At 41.7% G+C, this 21,606-nt stretch overlaps 1 protein-coding gene across 4 annotated transcripts in view; it reads left to right on the top strand.

Annotated features, from left to right (window-relative positions):
- The window catches only part of ebf3a (EBF transcription factor 3a), an 81,313-nt gene extending 60,466 nt beyond the window's left edge, over positions 1 to 20,847 (top strand). For 2 of the 4 annotated variants that reach the window (XM_015962482.3, XM_015962481.3), the window contains exons 12-16: positions 4,957 to 5,022; positions 13,613 to 13,775; positions 14,562 to 14,753; positions 14,899 to 15,066; positions 19,075 to 20,847. In XM_015962482.3, the coding sequence (XP_015817968.1) occupies positions 4,957 to 5,022; positions 13,613 to 13,775; positions 14,562 to 14,753; positions 14,899 to 15,066; positions 19,075 to 19,106 (621 nt within the window). In that variant the 3' untranslated portion in view covers positions 19,107 to 20,847. Of the gene's footprint in view, positions 1 to 4,956; positions 5,023 to 13,612; positions 13,776 to 14,561; positions 14,766 to 14,898; positions 15,067 to 19,074 lie in introns of all 4 variants that reach the window. The other 2 variants (XM_070545445.1, XM_015962479.3) reach the window with 1 other exon arrangement.
- Positions 20,848 to 21,606: the final 759 nt, after the last annotated feature.

Here is a 21,606-nt window from a genome sequence, read left to right as displayed (position 1 = left end):
GCTTTCACAGTGATCAGAGGTGCCCCCCCAATGCGATCGGACGCTAGGGTGACCAGATCCCAACTTGCAAAATGTGGGACATTGACTACTCAGTGTGGCACAATGTGAGATTCCAATGCAACAAGAAGTAACACCAAAAATACATTCTATTCTGCCGTTTAGCTCCAACACCATTGCTAAATAATACGATTATTATCATATATTTATTGTCTATTTGAATTAAACTTGAACAAGCAAACAGCATAAGCCTTATTATTTCACAGAGTCCCCCTTACCACAGCTTAACTTAGGTAATTTGGGCCTTCTACCGTGGCTCTGAATAACTTTAGTAAAAATTATTTTATACCAATAACTCATTTTAACACCAAAGCTAGGGCCACAACAATAAATCCAGGTTTAGAGTTTTGATTGAACATGATGTTCCCCAACAGAATGACAGTGAAAGCACCAGTCCCATTTTTAGATCTACTTCTGTTTGTTTTTAATGACATTTCCAATAATATCAACATCCCATTAAATAAATAGCCACCTTTTTCAAGTTTTTTCCTTCTCAATTTAGATTCAAAATGTATCTATTTTTTTCAGAAATGACAACACATCTTTTACAGTAGATACAGGGAAGAGGAAAAAAACATCACTGACTTTAGGCTCTGAAAAAAATTCAGGTCTGATCATAGATTTCCTTAGAGTAACTTTTTTCCTCAAAAGTGAAAATAAGTTATGCTTCCATTTAATGATCTCGTTATTTCTTTAAAGGGACTTTACGGGGTCTTGAATTTTCATGCTCGTGATTGCCCCCCTCAGGCCAAAAGCGTAACGGCAGCTTCAATAGTAGGCTCGTGCACGAGGCGCACATGCTGTACGTGCACACTCCTTAATGAAAATAACAGCTGAGACAGTCAGCTCCGTGTGTGTGTGTGTGTGTGTGTGTGTGGCCCGGAGGACAGTAGAACGCGCAGCTAATTAATTAAATAATTTGGTTCTGTACCTTTCTCTTCAGCACAGCCGACAAAGGTTTAAGATGGGTCAGTCCTCCTGCATGCTCAGATCATTCCCTTCCCTTGCTTGAAAAATTGTTCCAAAGTGAAAGTTGAACCCACATCTTTTTATCTCGCCGTTCGGCGAGTCTCAAATAAAACTGTGGGCATCTTACTGTAAAAAATATACCACTGATGTTAAAAAGAAACTCTAAATAAACTATGTTCACATCCAGAATCGAACCCCAGTCAGCTGCATGAAAGTCCAACGTCTTACTAGGCAAGCTAAAGCACCAGTGACATCACTTGTATCTGTACCATTTAAGAACGGTTCAGAGGGCTATGCCTGAGCGTGAACGCGCATGAAGCAGCCTGCTCGACCCAAGCAGCTCTCTTTTTCTGTGATTTTACAGAAAAATAGGCAATCACAGTAAAAATGCCGGGGCTCATTTTACAGGACCAGGGCATTGCAGCAGAATGTATTAAGAAGAAATGTATTATTTCTATACATGTTTTGGCTGTCAAACTTCCATAATGCCCCTTTAATGTGCTTTAAAGGGTGTAGCTTAAATGCATCTGAAACAACACCAGCACCTCGTCTTTGTTAGAATCTTTGGGTTTTAGCATGAACCTGTCTAAAACCTGCTTTTGACCAACTTGTGTTTTGTGACTCTCAGAATTTCTGCAGTTTCACATCTGACTTGTTGCCGTGACATGGAGAAATTACTCTGAAAAACAACAAAGACTTTCTTCTCTTTTAACCCACAAGTCTTCTTTCTGACAACATTTTCTTCACCACGCTCATCTGCCCTCCGCCCTCACTGACTGTGTTTTGGCAGTCCCTGAGCTCACTCCGGGCCTGCACTAAAGTCAACAGGAAGCTTTCTGCACACAGTTTATGCAAGATTGAAACACGCAACAGAAGACAGTCAATAATGCTGGACATGAGTCTCAATTTGTGAGAAGTATGAAAAGTTATGAAAATGCGGGACTGTCCCACACAAAGCGGGACATTTGGCCACTCTATCAGATGCTCGCTGTGTATGTGTGAACATATTTGCTGTTTGTTAGCATCTTAAGGTAGGATGGGGGAGGCGGGTACAGTCTGTGTCACTCACCACAGCTCCTCCAATAAGGAGCTGGCTCCAGTCGGTCACTTCAAAGAGCCGGCTCTAAAGAACCATTTCATTTGCGACCGACACATCACTAATTTACATATTCTGTCCAAAAGCCAGAAGAGTAAAAGATCTGGTGTACAGGTGGTGTGTGAAACACAGGGCTTCCACTTGCAGCTGGAGATGTGAGCTTCAGCGTCTAGCTGGAATGTTTTAACGCTGAAGTTCATCTCTCTTTAACTGTCAACATTTTTATAGAAACAAACTGATTTATCATCATTAAACATCAGTCACACACGTCAGCAGGACAAACACATAGAGGAAATAGAGGCAACAACTGTTTGTGTGTGTGTGTGTGTGTGTGTGTGTGTGTGTGTGTGTGTGTGTGTGTGTGTGTGTGTGTGTGTGTGTGTGTGTAAAGTTCATTGGCAAACAGGGTGGTTGAAACAGTCAAATCAGGTAATCAGCGAGTGCAGCCATGTGGCAAGAAAGGAGATTGGCACACACATGATTATCGGTTGCTGTCTTATCTGATTTATATAAAAACTAACATCTGTGTTGTTGCTGTTTCTGCTCCTTTCCCGTCCTTCATCTGAACATCAGGAGCTAGAGTAAATATTGAATTTATTCTCTTCTCCTCTCTGCCATGTCCATCTTAAGAGTAACTGCGGACTGCAAAGATTAAAAAGGTCCTGGTCCATTTTCTGGACCAAGCTTAAACTTTAGAAATCTAAAATCCATCTATCTAACCATTCAAGCAGCATTTTTACCATTTCACTGACAGCAAACTAGGAGCATCTATGTCAAATCCATGGGCTTTAACAGTCTTTCAGACTCAATTTATCATGTAGAAAAGCTTTAAAACCTTCAGTTTTTAAACTTTAGTTCTCAGATGTAGACTAAGAGTAGAGCAGGCATCAGATTATAGTCAGATGGAAACACAAATGTGGGTGTGTAGGTGTGTGTGTAGGTGTGTGTGTGGGCTCCACATGTTATCATCACACAGACATTTAGTGTTTCATTTCCTTTTTATTGTATTCCAATTAGTCCTTAAGTTGTGTTTATTAACATTTAGTTCCTGCTGCTGAGTCTTAAATACTGAAGTGAACAGATCACGTGTGTGTGTGTGTGTGTGTGTGTGAGAGAGAGAGAGAGAGAGAGAGAGAGAGAGAGAGAGAGAGAGAGAGAGAGAGAGAGAGAGAGAGAGAGAGAGAGAGAGAGAGAGAGAGAGAGAGAGAGAGAGAGAGAGAGAGAGAGAGAGAGAGAGAGAGAGAGAGAGAGAGAGAGAGAGAGAGAGAGAGAGAGAGAGAGAGAGAGAGAGAGAGAGAGAGAGAGAGAGAGAGAGAGAGAGAGAGAGAGAGAGAGAGAGAGAGAGAGAGAGAGAGGGCGGGGGGCTGAATAATTGGCTTTCTCCTCAATGATGACATCCCAACCTCAAGCTCAATTGCTGGGGAAACCTTGCTATTATGTGTATGTGTGTGTGTGTGTGTGTGTGTGTGTGGTGAGAGAGAGCAGGAGAGGAGGCTGCTTGCCTTCTTGCTGCATAACAATGAAACACTTGTAATTATAAGGTTTTCATTTGTCACCATAAGTACAGTGTGTGTTTGTGTGTGTGTGTGTGTGTGTGTGTGTGTGTGTGTGTGTGTGTGTGTGTGTGTAAACTCCTAATTCGCTACAACACTCAAACATCTCTCTGCATAAACAATCTGAGGCTGAGAGCTGCTTCACAGAAAATGACTTCCTTCTCAGTTTATGGTAAAATAACACACACACACACACACACACACACACACACACACACACACACAGTCTGAGTTAAACTGGCAATACATCACCTTCATACTCTTGTGATTCCAGATTACTTGTGACCTGGTAAAGGAGGAGAAATTGAGTAGAAAGAAAATAAATAACAAGAAAATAGAATAAAAAAATTAAGTAAAGTAAGTCAAACAAAATTGAACAAAAGAAAGAAAAGGTAATATACCCAGAATAAAGAGAAGACATAAATGAAAAGGCAGAAAAGTGACATGAACTATAAAGAAAGAGGGAGGACACTGACAAGACAAAGAAACGCAGGTGGAGATAAGTAAGGAAATGAAGGAATAAAAGAATGAAAAAAAGACAATCTGAAAAACAAACAAGAAGATTAAATAAAAAGATGAATACAAATTAGATAAATGAAAAATGTAGCATTAATTTGAAAAACAATAAAATAAGATGACTGAAAAAAATAAAAATTTAACATGGATGGATGGAAGGATGGATGGAAGGATGGATGAAGGGGCGGGGTTAATTGAAAAGCCTCTTGAAGAAGTTTGTAATGAAAAGCAGCAGATTAACTGAGAGAGTGTTTAATTAAGATAAAGACTAAATGAAGCATTGTTCTGCCACCGACTGATTACACACACACTAACACACACAGTAACACACAGTGACACACACAGTAACACACATAGTGACACACACTCCCTTGATCTGTTTGTTTGGCAGTATTTTAACTCTCAAACTGCTTGTTGAAATGAAGTGGATCAGTTTTAACAAGGCTCATTCTGACTTTGTGTGTGTGTGTGTGTGTGTGTGTGTGTGTGTGTGTGTGTGTGTGTGTGTGTGTGTGTGTGTGTGTGTGTGTGTGTCTGTGGTACTGCATGCTGTGAGGTGTAACGAAGCTCTGATTAGTGTAAACAGGGTTTAACGCTGTCAGGTCAATGACACATGAATAAAACTAGCAGAAATAAGTGGAGTCATGTGACCCGATGAAGACTGACCTTCATCACCCACATGAAACCGATTCAAATGTCTCATGCTATCTCTTTGTGGATCAGCGATCAGGTCACATTTTTCAACCTTCCTCTTTATTCTTTCAGGAGGTGCTGCTGAAGAGAGCAGCCGATCTGGTGGAGGCGCTCTATGGGATGCCTCACAACAACCAGGTAACCTGCACACAATAAGAAAAGAAACATTAGAAGGAAACATCAGATGACCAGTTTAGTTTCTCATTAAATTTTATGAGCCCAGAATCCAGGAAAGGTGGTGATTTATTCCAGAAGACTCATAACTCCACCCTTTCAGCAAAAAATATTCACAAAAAGATATTTGAAGGAAAAATAACACTCATTCATTTTCTTAACTATAAAAAAAAAAGAACAAACTCCACCCATAGCTTTGTGTGGGGCTTATTTGAAGCCAAATGGGCAGTTCCCACCACTGCCATCTTGGCCGTGTAACTTGTGCTATCACTACCGCCAAATCCAAAAATGGGCAAAGAGGGTGTGAGGGTGGGAGCAAATGATAGACACCCATCAAACTAACCCGAAGCTAACACAGATCCAGGAGCCAACTGAGGTTTTGGGGAGCATTTAGCCAGAAAAACATGGTTCAGCAACTCAAAAGTGAAGCACACAACACCTTCAAGAGCTGTGTTGTTTCTGTGGTCTCCCTCAGAGAGCTCCACAGACAGCCACGATGACTACATTAGATACAAATGAGACATACAAATTGTCACAGACTTGTTAACACCTAAGGAAACCTTAGAGTTTTCAATTAATGTCATGGTTGAATTTGGTGGAAGCAGTGGCGGAATTAGCAATTTGGGGGCCCAAGGCGAACACAGACATGGGGCCCCCTTACACTAAATTTTCTAAAATCTTATCTTTAACAGGATTTGCAAAACTACCCTCTTCTGACATGATTTATTTCCACTTTTTATTAGTCCTCCTCTTTTTTCCTGTCTTTCTCTCCCTTTGAGTGCCTTCAATATTTGCCCTGCTTTCTTCTTCTTGTCTGTGCTCCTGTGCTTTTGCCTTTCTTTTTGTTTTTCTTATATTTTCCATTTTGGTCTATGTTTTCCTCCCTTCAAACATTTTCCATTGTCTCCTTTTCTGCTTCCTTTTGATGTTTACATAGAAAAATGACATCACTTTTGGAAATGAAGATAAAAGCTTTTTTAAAGCAAGCTGCTTCTTTCTCTTATTGGTGCCAATAGGATAACTCCATTTCATGCTTAATGTTTTGATTACTGCTTCGAATTTGTTACGAACACTCCTGTCTCTCTTCTTTTTTTTCTTTTTTCTCTTCTTATTATTTAAGTTGTCTTTAAATTGTGCAACAATTTTGTGCATTACTGCCACTAATTGCCACCTGGATTGGACTGGAATGACTACCAATCACTTCCTGTTTGTGCATCGGCGTCTTAAAGGAATTGTCCATTGTGGCATTAACAGAGGGGTGCGAGCAGTCAGGGCTATGGGCCCCCCCAACATGAGGGGGCTCCAGGCGGTCGCTGACGTATGTCTAATGGTAAAACCGCCACTGGGTGGAAGCTCTTGAGCTACTATCTCTTAAATCTACATTTCCTAAGGGGAACGAGCTGGAGCTCGTGGAAGAGATAGACTAATACCTGCAAAACACATACCTGTCAATTCTCCTGTTTTGGCCAAGAAACTCCCATATGCTACACCTCTCTTCTGGCCTCTTCCTGTATTGGAAATTCTCCATAAATTTATCATATAATGTTCATGGAGGTGATCTGCCTATTGCTCAGTGACTAGTGGACACTCCCTCACTCTGCCGGCGACTGGAGCTTTAACTGTGCTTCAACTGTGTCCCAAGAGCAATGGGAGAGAATGGGCCTTGTTGCACTTAATTCTTCTTCCGGCTCTTGGAGAGTACAGATGCCTTTTTCCTCCTCTCCTCTCTATCTTATCCTAAGGCTCTTTGTCTGTCTTTGGGTGTACAGCACTTCAGCATTTTTTCTGGAAACTGGAAATTATTAAAAATGGACCTGGTCAGTTGGTCTCTCAACATGATTGACAACATTTTTTCAACAATGAGAACGGGAGAAGGGGCTCCCAGATGCCCCACTGGGACAGAGCCAGCTGGGCATATCATGGACTCCTGGAAACAGAGGAACCTGATTTGCCTCTCTCAACTGTCTATAGAGGATTCTGTAGACGTCCGGATATTCGTGGTGTTGGTGTCAGGTTTCTTGCTTTTGGCCTGAGTGGTTACCTGGCTTACCGGAAAATTAATGAGCTGTCGAGGAATAATGGCTCAATCCCGGAGCTCAGGGATGGATTACACCGCGCTGTGAATGCACAAACTCAAATAATTGTCGAGATGAGTCGTAAGCTTGGAATTTTGGCAGAGATTCAGACTCTGGCTCAGAAGGTGAATTCGATCAAGGAGAAAGTGGATGGATCAGCGCGGATTGGGATAGATTAATTATGCCATTATTGGATTTAGAGGGGTTGAGGACCAACGGCACTTTAAGACAGAGAGGGAATTATCTCTGTCTGGCCCCAAAACAAGTTCTTATCTGAATCTGGTGCCCTTGAGCCTGTGAGGCTGAAGTGAATCCTCCCCCTCAGAAGAAATGTGGAATGCTGCCATCACCATGGCAACTCTGTTTCCCTATCCCAGCCTGGACGGGACTGCAACCGGTGAAGGTCGTTGAATCGTTTTCAGGAGTCACTGTGCTTTCTAAACCCAACTACCTCCCTCCCCTGTCCAAACGGAGGTGACGAGCGCTACTTATCGCGGCTGCATGCACTGATGTGTGGAGAGTCCCTAACCCTGCCTGCCCTCTTAGTGGACACGTTGTGTAATGTCTGAAGTCTGTAGCATTTCTGTCTGAGGTGTTTATTGCATGGCAAAGCTGCCCTTCCTGTGGAGTGTAACTCTGAAGTGCCTTTTTTTCCTCAAACTGACTCAATCCTCATATGAACCCTCTGATCTCTATTAAGATAGCGCGACTCGGGTTGCGAATGACCACAGTCACAAATTCTTGTCATGTGTCTATGCCTATGCATGTATGTCTGATCTCAGAATTGTGTGCACTGAAACTCTAATTTCCCTCTGGGATTAATAAAGTATCTTTGAATTGAATTGAATTTGCAATTGTTGAGGCAGCTGCTGCTAATTATAGCTGTAATGTTGCTCATGTTAATGATGGAAATAACTCCTAAACTTGTTGGTGAATACCAAATTTCAGGAGACCTGTCATCTGCTGAAGAAAGGGGCCAACTGGGAATGATTGGCCTGTGGGCTTCAGAAGCAGCAGGCAGCTCCCAAAGGGCTGCTTCTAGGGGGTCTCTATGCCGCCAAATGTTCACCTTGCGGCCCACCGAGACAGTGTCAGAATGCCAGATAGGCCAATCCACCCCTGGCTGAGGGAAAACTTCAGCCTCAAGATGATTTTGATGATAATCGATCAGCACCAAAGACGTATTGGCAAACCGTCATAGTGCGCTTGTAGCAACTTGCCCCACAATGTTTACAGTAATGATGGGGAGCTGGTGAACTCAACTGGGGATATAGTTGGGTGGTGAAGGGAGTCCTTCGAGGAACTCTTCAATTTCACTCACATAAATTCCAATGAGGAACCAGAGCTGGTGGACCTATTGGTCATTCTCAGGAGGAGAAGTTGCGCAAGTAGCCCTGCACCAAGTGACTGTGAGTCTGGCCCTTATTTCTGACAAAAGTCTGACTTGTTCCTGCAGAGGGTGAGACTCCTTTCGTCATTGGTTCTGTTAATTACATTTAAGGACTGTTAAGCTAGCCACGGGTGGTGAGTTTGGTGGCAGGAGGATTTGTGGATTATGTATGTAGTCCTCTTAGTTCTGTTAAAGGGCGAGTCAACCCTGCCTCAGAGTCTTTCTCCACCCACATACCAATTTTGAAAATTGCAACATTAGTAGGCGTTGCCTGGCGGACCGAGAGGGCGGAGCCGCAACGGTGACGAAGATGGATGGGTAACGGGGTGAAGCTAGCTTTTTTACTCTGAGCAATCATTAGAAGCAGAGGATGTTTCTCCCCCTCCTTACTCAGACGATGAGAAGAAAGGGACCAAGTCTATCTGGAGGAGACAAGTGAGCCCGAGCCTTATTGTTTTGAGCTTGTGAGTTGCCTGAAACCACTGGAGCTGACCCAACAGAACCAGCTCTGAATGGTAGGTAGCCGTTAGCCATAGCATCCAATTAGCTGCAGGGTTTGACCCCACGGCCTAAGAGAGCTATTATCAAGCATGTTTTAGAGGTTTATCTGCTTTAACACACCTGGTTTTAATCAGCATCAAATAGCTGAGCTGCTGAACAGCTTGTCTAACACGTTAAAGCAGGAAAAACCACTGAAACGTGCCGACAGCAGCTCTCTAGGACACGGCCACCTACAATCACAAACATCCCACTAAAACTGCCTTGATTTAATTATTTACTGATACCAGCTGCTCTCTTGGTCGTAGGTGATCCTCTGGTGTCAAAAGCTGGTCACTGGTGGTGTTGTCAGGATCAGGAGCTTCCTGAAGATTTTGCCTTTGAATGATTCCTTCCTCCTCTAAACAGTTATATTAATTAAATAAATCTCAATTTATGTATTTCCTGTTTTTGTTTATGTCCATACATATTTAAACACGCTTTAATTTAAAACGAGTTTTTAACAGTGAGGTGCTAGTTTAATTCATCACAATAGAGCTAGTTAAACGTGCAACAATGTGAATTCAATTAAAGCAATTTATAAATATCTATTAAGATGTAAAAACAGGAATTGAAATGAGACATTTGGCAACCCAAATAACGTGTCAAACACACTATTTATTATAATAAATGTAGGCAGACAGGAGACTGAGCTGGATGGAGGTTCTCAGTCATCGAAGGATGGCTAAAGGCTTTCCAGGAACAGGAGATGTGGTGTTGTCTCTTCTCTCTATTCTGCCAGATTAGCTGATAGGTTACAGGTGTGTGAGGACACACTCATGCTGTCATAACCAGATGACAGGAGTTATCAGGTGATCAGCCAGGCTAATGATGAGATGCAGGTGATCAACCAGGCTAATGATGAGATACAGAAAGAAAACAAATCCAGGACAGTGTATAATAACAACAATAATAATAATAATCTGTAGTGTTGCTTACCTTATGTGCTGTTATAGAATCTTGACGTGTGCCTGCCTCATGGTGTAGCGTCCATATTTAGCTGAGTGTCCTACAATAATGCAGGTTATTAGTTAAGTTACTTTTGATTGCAAAGAACAAAATATTTAATGTAGAAGTTATTTACCAGGTGAATCAGCTCACACGTCACCAAGTGTCACAGGGCCAGAATCAGTCGCCTCCTTCATAACGTCATGATGTAATCTAGCTCCAAGCTCACAGTAGCAACACACGTGTAGCAATTAGCCATGAAACAAAAACATAGTTAATGTTAAAACTCAAAGGCTGTAATGAAGATTACATGATGATTAAAACAACTCACTTTTACAACACATGCAAGGCTTCATGTTAGTCTGGACCATTTGTAGCTGCAACAATCAGTCTGACAGCAGATTCCTTGGGTTTATTTAGCCTGAAAATAAATTATGTATAACATCACAGTGTTGTGGGAGGTAGCTTCCAGAGATGAGAAACTTGTGGAGAGTGGAGTAAGGATGGAACTACAGGTCTTTCTATTAGATCAGGAGGCCCTGAGGTAAAATGAGATGTTGGTGTGAGTCTGGGAAGCTACTCCTCTCCAGTGGTGACCAGCCAGGTTGAGAAGTGAAAAAAAAAAACAAAATACAGAGTACAATATTATTATTTAGAATGTTTTTACCTATAACAGTTCATAGATCTTGCACTGTCATTCAGATGGAAGCTGCTCAGAAGCTCCCCACCACACCTGGGTCTGTTCAAGAGTGTAGAAGCTGCTCTGGGTGGAATTCCCATCATGGTCCCATTGTCACACACACTGTGGTGGGTAGCTATGTGAAATATAAAGAAACAGCAAATATATTTATAGTTGTTTTTAAGAGCAGCAACATGTGTGTAACAATAAGCTAAAATAATTACATAATGTTAAAACTAGAAGGTAAAGAATGACAGAAGGTTAAAATCAGATCAGACATGTTCTAATGAGAACCGGACTCAGCGCCAGTTCAGAACTGGGTCAGCTTTTTAGCTGCAGGGGGAGCTATTCCTCAGTGTCCCTCCTGCGTTTCTCTGCATCACACGACACAAACCCTAACCCTAACCCAAAAATTCAAGTATCAACGTCAATAAAAAGTACTAATACTTACTACTTACCTATTTTCCTGCAAATATGACAATGCGCTTTGCTTCCCTTTTTTGTTGTGCGCATGCACGTACATGCTCAGGAACAATGGGTAGGACGGTTTACAGGGTAGGAGAAATTCCCAGAACACCGCAACCCTGACTCAATGCTAATGCTAACCACAGCTAAGCTACAGCATAAACACTTACTTGCGGCTAATCTGAGTCCACTGCTACGAGCCTGGCTGAGACCGCGATGCTTTAACAACCGACAGCTACAGAGGTCTGACTCCTTATAGGTCCTGGTTACGTCTCTTGGGACATTTCACCCATTGGTCGAGACAGATTTCAACCTGTTGTTGTAAATTTGTGTAGAATAATTTTGAGCTGAAGAGGGCACTGGACTGAAGGTTTTAAGCTGAATTTAAAGTTTTTAAAGAAAATGCACCAAAATACCAAAATAACAACTACACATGTCTACAACACTATAATACACTTATTTATGTAAGTTATCAGCAAAAAAAGTTGTTTTTGGTGTGACTTGCTCTTTGGGGCAGCAGTAGCTCAGGTGGTAGAGCGGGTTGCCTCATGATCGGAGGGTCATGGGTTCGTTTCCAGCTCCCGCCAGGGGTATCCTGCTGTTGTGTCCTTGGGCAAGACACCACCCAACTTGCCTGTGTTAGTGGTGGTCAGAGGGACCGACGGCGCCAAATGGCAGCCTCGCCTCTGTCAGACCTCCCCAGGGTGGCTGTGGCTACAAGTAGCTTACCATCACTAGCAGTGTGTGAATGTGAGAGTGTGTGGAAAGCGTCTTTGGGTGTCTAGAAAAGCGCTATATAAGTTCAATGCATTATTATTATTAAGCTCCAACTCTTGCTATGGTGGTTTGCAAGCCGAGTGTGAAGCAGCTTAGATGAGGATCTGCATCTCCAAATCCAAGGCCATGGTTTTCCTTACTGGATAAAGATCAGTTTGGTATCATAATGTACAAGTTAGAAATAGAATGATTTTTAAAACACACAAAGTCCTCTGCAACAAATTTGCTGGATAGCTGATAATATTAAAAACTCCAGTCCATACAGCACTTCACTAAAATCTAGAAAACACTTTTACTATTAAATCAGCTTAATTTGACTCATCACAGCATCTCAGACATTAAAAGTTTGAGTTCTCAAATCCTGTAGACTTAAATATCTTTGTTAGCTTCTTGTAAAGAACTCCAAACATCCCGTGAAGCTCAGTGAGCAGGACAAACCTCTGATGGAGGAGGGGTGCTCTTTATATTCCCTCCAACCTCCACAACGAGCACTCACTTCGACACGCTTCTCAGCCCACAAGTTAATCACACACACACACACACACACACACACACACACACACACACACACACACACACACACACACACACACACACACACACACACACACACACACACACACACACACACACACACACACACACACACACACACACACACACAGGTGAGTGAAAAATGAATGCATAACCTTGAACAGAGAACAGCAGCAGAAAACGAATATAACTATAACCACAATAACGGACCAATGAGTTTCTTTGTCTTTTTACCGTTTGTTCTCTTGAATATCCCAGTTTCACATCATGTTTTCTCAGCTGAACATAAAACATACTGAATGTATATTTTTCAGCTGACTCTTCGCTGCAGGGAGCTACTTTCAGAATTACTCCTGCCAGATGAAAGTCATAATTTTGTAGGCAGTTTTCAAACCGTTGTAGTGATCAACAAACAAAACATTATCAGAGGAGATGTCAGATTGTGAAACTTGAAGAATTAGAAAATGCGCAAAATTTAATTATTTTTACAGTAATTCTACCTAAAAGGTGAAATTAATGTATGAGATGGACTCATTCCATGGAAAGTGAAATATTTCTTTGTTGTAATTGTGATTACAGCTTATGAAAACCCAAAAAACAATGTCCCAGACAAGAATATTGTGAAAATGTTCATTATTGTAGACTCAAAGTGCCACACCCTATTCAGCCAATAAATCCAAAACACCTGCATAGGGTGCCTGAGCCTTTAGGTGGTTTCTCAGTCTACTGACAAACAGACTTTTGTACTATCTTCTTATTCTTGAGTTTCAACTATGTAGTTGTCTGTTTCTTTTCAACTTTTTTGATGACATTAAGGTGTGTTCATGACTTTGAATTGGTTAACTAACTGCTATGTGGCGAACAGTTTACCTGGAGAAAACAGGAGGTACAAAGTAGTTTTGTCTGAATATTTGCAGAGTTGCACCCTTTGATTGCTGCTCTTTCTTCAGATTGATCAAACGAGAAATTTTGTTAAAACCTTTTTTAAGTTATTCACCCTTTTCTCATCTTTGGCTTGAACAGTTGTACTGACCCATAAATCCATTTAAAACATTACAGTTATTTATTTATTTATTTATTTATTTATCACTAGTCTGATGAACAGAGCAGCTTATTTAATAGATCATCCCATTTGATTTGTTTCTGCAGGAAATCATTCTGAAGCGAGCGGCAGACATTGCGGAAGCTCTCTACAGCGTTCCCAGGAACCACAACCAAATCCCATCACTAGGCAACACAGCCTCGCACGGCATGATGGGAGTGAACTCCTTCAGTGGTCAGCTGGCTGTTAATGTCTCTGAGACCACGCAAGGTACGTGGTGTAAAACCTAAACCATGTTAACACAGAAGCTTTAGGTCACGTAGAAAATGGGCCTCTGCTTACCTGAGAAGAAAGAAATGCTCGGTTTTATATATGTTGATATTTTCTTAAATAAATGAATTAAAATGAACATGGAAAGCACATCAGCAAATTGCAGGTATAAGCAGGTCTGTAAATAATCTCCCATTTCTTTTTTAGTCAGCCAACCTTGATCTGAGGTCTGGACTCAACTAAAGTTTCTGACATCTAGCAGGCTCCAAACACCTGCCCAGGCCTGAAATCATTTAGCAATGATGATTGGATCTATTTTCCCGTGTTTTCACTGAGTAGCCTGGGTTTATAATCTGGGGCGAAAGGGAGTGGACTCATCTATTTATCCTGAATAATGGTAGACTGTAGAACCAGTCCCTTTCCTGGAAGAGGAGGTTTTTCTTGTGTATGCTCATTTTTGTTTGATCTACTTCTTGTTTGCCTTTATATTTGTATCTAATACCTGTTGAATACCAGACCTCAGGTGTTGGTAAGCCCAAACCGGCTAACTGATCCTCTGTTTAATGGTGTTCTAAACCTAAACTATATGCAGCTGTGTATGTTGGTCACCTGATCAGCAAGTTAACAATAAGTAGAGTAGTCTTAGTGAAGAGAAATTAAAAACCTTAATTAAATGTAATCATTGCTTCCTAAGAATGGTAGTTCAGTAGTTTCTGGTCCACACCTTCAGGTCCTGATTGAGTTATTTTGAGCTGTTATTGATTCTTTGACCTTTCCTTGTTGCAGTTGGTTACAGTCGTAACACCAGCAGTGTGTCACCACGAGGATATGTACCAAGCTCCACCCCCCAACAGAGTAACTATGGTAATACGGTCAGCAACAGTATGAATGGTTACGGCAATGCTGGCATGCCGAACCTCGGGGTAACAACGTCACCTGGTTTCCTCAACGGCTCGTCGGCCAATTCGCCCTACGGCAGTAAGTATCAAGGTAAATTCACCTGGAGCCACTTCAACCGCAGCTTGCTGTGGGCTGTTGTTTAGTTCTTATTTCCAATGCACGTTGTGTTTCCCACCTGTTCACTTTAACTGGTCTCTAACTGGTTGGTGCCTCTGCATTGCAGTCGTTCCCTCCAGTCCCACCATGGCCGTGTCAAACTGTAACTCATCTCATGGAGTGTTCTCCTTCTCGGCTGCCGTTAAACAGAAGAGCGCCTTTGCTCCTGTCATTCGGCCATCAACTTCTCCTCCTCCACCAAACTGTTCCGCCAACAATGCCAATGGGCTGCAAGGTGAAAACACATCTCCTACACTCCTTCCTGCCCTTCTGACCTTTGTGGATCAGAATACTGAAAATACTAGAGAACATACTGGCAATGATTATGCCACTTGTTGGGGTTGGTGCCATTGTCTTTAGAGAAAGACACAAAAAACTTTTCTATCCTCTTTTCATGACTTCATACTGCTCCCCTTCCCCTTCAGGATCACCTCATACTGCACATGTTCAGGGAGCATGGAGTCAACAGAGCGCTAAAACAATAGAGTGATGTAAAACAAGGTTGAACGCTTCACTAATCACAGGGCAGCAGAAGCTCAGGAGGTAAAGCGGGTTCTTCAGTGATCGGAGAGTTGTAGGATCAATCTCGGCTCCCACCAGAAATTGCTGCTGTTGTGTACTTCGGCAAGACGCTTAACCCATCTTGCCTGCTGGTCGTGGTCAAAGGAAGTGGTGGCGCCAGTGTATGGCAGCCTCACCTCTGCCAGTGAGTCCCAGGGCAGCTGTGGCTATAACGTAGCTCATTATCATCAGCGTTTGAATGTGTGGGTGATCTTGGCGAATGACTGACTATCTTGTGAAGCGCTTGGGGGTTTGTAGAACCCTAGAAGGCGCTATACAAATACAGACCATTTTTTACCATCACTTTGCTTCAATTGACTAAAGATGAATACTTTTTCGTTTTCCTTCCTCTTCTTCCACAATCACTGACATTAATCCAATGCAAGTCAGGTTAACATTCAAGCTAGTGTCATATTAGCCTATGGTAAATGCAACATACAACAATTATCTTTTTTTAAAATAACCTTTCAGTTACAATTATTTAAAACACAATAAAATACAGAACCTGTCCAAAAGAAACTGTGTCAACTCTTTATCAGTTTCGAGCCCTTGTGGATTACGAAGCTGCCTCCATCTTTAAAAGACATCTCCAATAAAAATTCTACTCGATTGTCATAAACGGCTCCTTGCTTGAGCTTTAAAACTTTACATTTTCTTTGAGAAATATAAGGCAGTCAAGGAATTGCCTTAGTGGGTGGCCGCCATCTTGGATGGGTTTCCATTTGCCCTCAGTGCACTCGTGTCTACTGAGGAAGATGCTCACCCAACTGAAAAACACATTTTATCAAGATGTTTCACAAAATCAGACATAAGGTATGGCATAATGATTAAAATGTAACAATAATCAAACAAAATAAATTAAAATATAAAATCCAACTAGGTAGGCTAGAAAAGTCAATAGTAATCCCAGGTGATCTGTTTAGAATAGTACACTGCATGTTGCAACAAGGAATATTTGCTCCCTATGCATTAACTTTGGAGTGAGGAGACCTGTCCAATATGGCGGCAATGCTATTATGTTCTCCAGCACCCAATGAGGCATTTACATATTCATATCTATGATTGTAAACCTTTGGCTTCTTTTTCATTGGTGTGCTAAGTTGACTGAGGTGTGTCACCCATTAATTGACAGCTCCCTCTCTAATGAGAGCTTCTATCCCACATGTTTTAGTGTTTTCCCTGTTTCAGCACACCTGATTTCAATCAGTAGGTGATTAAAAGGCTTCTGAGGAGCTTGATGAGCTGCTGCAGAGGTCATTCAACTGTGTTGGTACAGGGAAACATCCAAAAGGATACTGGCCCTCGAGGACTGGAGTTTGACACCCCTATTCTAGGCCCATTTAAAAGATTTGTTTTGCTGTGGAGGCCAGGCGAGAGACTTAGGGGAAGTATAAATTCTGAAACATTACCAACGTTATACCATAAAACAGAGTTCATCAATTGTAAGCATTTAGAGATAGGGCTAGAACCTCAGACATTCTGGAGGGACTCGGAGTAGAGCTGCTGCTCCTCCACAACGAGAGGAGCCAGATGAGGTGGTTCAGGCATCTGGTCAGGATGCCGCGTGGAAGCCTTCCTGGGGTGGTGTTTTGGGCATGTCCTGCCAGCAGGAGGCCCCGGCTTGACTAACAACACGTTGGAGCAAGTTCATCTCCAATCTGGCCAGGGAAAGCCTTGGGGTACTGCCGGAGGAGCCGGTGGTGGTGGCTGAGCAGAGGGCTGTCTGGGATGCCCGACTTGAGATGCTACCCCTGTGACCCATACCCGGAGAAGGGAGGAAAATGAATTAATGAACAGACGGACGGACTAAAGTTACTTACATTTTTACCCCTACTTCAATTTGAAATAAAATCTTAGCATAATGAAATGTCCTGGCTACATTTGTCTGAAAGCATGAAATCTGGTTAGAAACTCTCAGAAACTGGAATCCTCTTTCTGCACCTTTTGTTAAATTACCTCAATTGTTTTTCACTTCTAATACAACTAATAATTAGATAATAAATAATAAACCAGTTTTTCTATTAAATGTGTTTTTCAATGTCTCTTTTGCTCATTCAACACATGCCACAGTGAGGAGACATAGAATAATTTATCAAAAATTAACCAAAAAATGAAAGTTTTACTGAAAATCAGTAAAACTTTGTTGACGTGAATCAAACTGTCTTTATTGTTTTTGCTTCCAGTCGGATGGAAATCAGAGTTCTGTTGGCACTGCCAACGAGTGACAGGCCGAGCCATGTTTTATTCACTCATACACACAGATACATCCTCTAACACACACACACACACACACACACACACACACACACACACACACACACACACACACACACACACACACACACACACACACACACACACACACACACAAAATGCTAACACATACACATCGTTCAGTCACCATGTGTGATGTCAGTGTTTCTGACAGAGTGGTTTGTCGAGTGTTAAATATTCATGCTGCTCTCAGCCTTCAGACAGGCCACAGAGAGTGTGTGTTCCATGTGTGTCAGATGTGTGTGTGTGTGTGTGTGTGTGTGTGTGTGTGTGTGTGTGGGTGGGTTTGGTGTCTTTTTAATGTTTGTTAGAGGAGTGTGTTTGATTTGTGTGATTAGTGCATGATTAGTGTGTGTTTTGTGTATTTTTGGCTTGTCTTTGGTGTGTAGTTAGTGGAGAGTGTTTGCGTTAGTTTCAGTTCAGGAAAAGAGGACTCAAAAGCAGAACTAAGAAGCAGCGGGCTGTAAAATCAAAGTCCTTTAATCCAGTCCGAGGTCAAACACAATAATCCAAAAAACGGGTGAACAAGTCTGAAACAAGGCAAAGGCAAATCCAAAATCACGAGCAGAGTCAGTTTTACCCATTTAGTCATAACTAAGCACTGGAACGTAGGACAGTGAGGACAATACACACAGGTGACGAACATTGGCACAGGGCAGAGTTTCAATACAAAAAAGGGACAGAGCAGGGCTGCTAGTGATGATTAAACAGGAAGTAAGCTGCCTGAAATCAAGCCAGAAGTCATAGTTCAAAAACACTTAGTGTGTATTGGGACTGTATTTGGTGTCTGTTTGATGTGTCTTTTATGTGTGGATGTGTTTGGAATGTCTTTGATGTGTATTTGGAGTGTGGTTTGTTCATATTTATAATGTGTAGTATGTTTTGAAATATTTTGTGTGTATTTAAAGAGTGTTGGTCTGTATTTAGAGTACTTTTGGTATGAATTTGTTGTGCTTGTAGTTTTAATCTAATGTGCCTTGGTATGTATAAAATGTGTGGCTGGTATGTATTCAGAGTGCATCTGATGAGTATTTAATGTGTGTTTGGTGTGCATTTTGAGTATTTTTAGTGTAAATGTGAGTGTGTGGTGTGTGTGTGTGTGTGTGTGTGTGTGTGTGTGTGTGTGTGTTGTTTAAGTTGGACAGGTTCATAAGAAGGTATTTTGGGTGGTTGGTTGATTGTTTAACACTTTTTATGTCAAACCTACACAGCTGGATGAACTCTGAGTTGTGAATCCAGATGTTTGACCAGACTTTTTATCATCTTAAGTTCCTCTAGATGTTTCAGCTTCGTTTTGAGCACCTTTTGCTTAAATGTGTCAGAATTAATTTAAACTTCAAAAAATAATTGTTTTCATCATATTCTGTTGAAGAAATTAAATATATTTTCTTGTGCTTTTTCTATGCAGCTATGTCTGGCCTCGTTGTTCCACCCATGTAGATAATCTTCTTCCTCTGTCTTCACTTCTCTCCTCTCCCCCTCAGCCTTGAACACCAATCACCTCATGGGGGAGGGGCCTGTGGCCTCTGGAGGTGGGGCCTCAGGTAGCAGCTGAATAGTGCGAGTGGACAAATGTCCATCTGTAAAGAAAAGAGACTTTCTGGGCAGCTGTCTTCTTCAGGTGCTATCAGCTCCTTGTAAAGGAATTTATTTTCACTGCTGATGTAAAACAATGATGTCACTCAAGGAATGTGCATCACTTCCTCTACATGTGACGATTTGCCAACAAAATAATAATCTGGAGATTACAAAGATTAAAAGCCACAAATGATGGGAAATGTGTTTGTAAGCTTATTCTGTTGTTCACCACCGTGATCGAGGACAGTGACATCATCACTTACTGCAGAAACACCTGAGATCAGGTGAAGCTCAGTGTGGGGGGAGCAAAAAGTATATTTCCTGTTAAGAGTTTTAATTTTATTTTAAAGCAAAAAGGAGAAAACAAATTCCTCCACATTATAATATTTAGTTATTTTTCTGTTCAGCAGTAACACTTAATATGAAAACTTTGCTTCAGTCAGAACAGGAAGAAATAAACTTTCCTCTCTAAAAAGTGGATCTCTACAAGAACAAAGGAGACTTCGTTTGAAGGATGTTGGTGTTGAACAGATTAAAATGTTTAAAAATGTTAAATTCTTGTTTTAAAATACAACAAAAAAAGTTTCCATTTGGCTCTCAAGAATTCAGAAACAATGACGGATAAAACTTGTCATTTTAGGGAAATTTTAGGCAATCCAAAATAACACGTTTAGATTTGTTGGAAAGAAAGAAGAAAGTCAAAGATATCTTTGTTTTGCAATTAACAAAAGTTTCCTGGTGGAAATCTCAATGAATGAAGCATCAACTGAGGATGGAAGCATTCCTGTCTGCACACTGAAAAAAGAACCCAAAGTGAAACTATGTTTGGTGTCTGTGTCCCACACTGAGACATCCCCTCTTTTTTCTTTCAAAAATGAGTAAATCCAGAAATAGTTCATCTGAACATTAAATATGAACACGTTTCATATTTACATATTTATGAACATCTTAACTTGAGCACAAGCACTTGTGAAAACCGTGTAAAAAGATCTGATGAAAGGAAAATTAAAGATGATCTGTACTTCCATACCCCCCCCCCCCCTACTTCAGCACCACCCCATTTGTCTGTTTATTTGCTTGCACTGTAAAAACAATTCCTGCATCTGATACGCTACTGTGAAGTCCGTCTTCTTGTTCCGTCTCGATCTTAGCCCCTCCCACTGTGCCATGCCCCACCCCCAGCATTCTAGCCCCACCCAATGTTTCCTTGTGGGATTTGTGATTTTTGGCAAAACTTGTAGCAAACTGAATATTTCTACGTCACTGTGGTTAAAAACACACTCCTGCCTGTCACCGTGGCAACCTGTTTTTGTACCATACAGAATATAAATATTGTATTTATATCCAATTGTTTTTGTATTAATGGATATTTGTCCTGTTGTCCTCAGATGTGTGTATGCGTGTGCATGTGGTGGTCTCATACCAAAAAACAGCTTTTGTTTTCAATCCAAGACAAAAAGCCATCATCACATTTTTAATTACCTGTCAGTCAATGCTGATATCCAATCAGCTCTACTTGTTTATTTTAAATGTAAATCATGCTTTAATGACTGTTTGGTTGTAATTTATTCACAGTGAATAAAGTCAGCAGGTTGCTCTGGCAGACTCTGTCTTTTTATTTGATGCTTAAAGGGTAAGTCACACCCTGGGTGGAGTCTTACTTCACCCGTGCTTCCTGATAGAAAAATCCGCCTAAAGGAGATGTCGCTCGGTCGAGTGGCTCTCAGGCAGTGATTGACAGCACACCCCTCAACCCCCTGCAAATTCACAGAGTTTCCCAGTCAGAAAAACAAGTCTTTAACAAGTGCACGCACACTCGTGCATGCACGCTTGCACACACACACACACACACACACACACACACACACACACACACACACACACACACACACACACACACACACACACACACACACACACACACACACACACACACACACACACACACACACACACACACACACACACAACAGACACAACAGACCAAGCAGAGAAGCTGCAGCAGGCTGGAGGGTTTTCGCTCCACCTTGATCACTAGAAGAATGGGAGGAGAATTTTTTTTTAAGGAGGCAAGCTGCTCTGATTTGTACTGTTTCATACTGGCTCGTGAGAGGCTTAACAAACTGGAGGTGCGGGTGACTCTCGGGCAAAGTCCGGTGCAATTCAGCCATGTAATACAGGACAAATATCACCTGGCACCTCTTAAGGTTGGTTTATGCACGGCCCGCACGGCTCTGCGTGGAAAAGTTGCGTTATTTTAACAACCACGCCCATCCACCGCGTCTCCGCACGGCTCAATATTTCCGCAATGCGCACCTCGGAAATTTTCTAACCACGCGGACGGACGGACGCGGAAAAACAT

This window comes from Nothobranchius furzeri, chromosome 16 (assembly GCF_043380555.1).
Source record: "Nothobranchius furzeri strain GRZ-AD chromosome 16, NfurGRZ-RIMD1, whole genome shotgun sequence".
Taxonomy (NCBI): domain Eukaryota; kingdom Metazoa; phylum Chordata; class Actinopteri; order Cyprinodontiformes; family Nothobranchiidae; genus Nothobranchius; species Nothobranchius furzeri.
The sequence above is the reverse complement of the archived record's forward strand: the minus strand, read 5'-3'. Positions and strand labels throughout refer to the sequence as shown.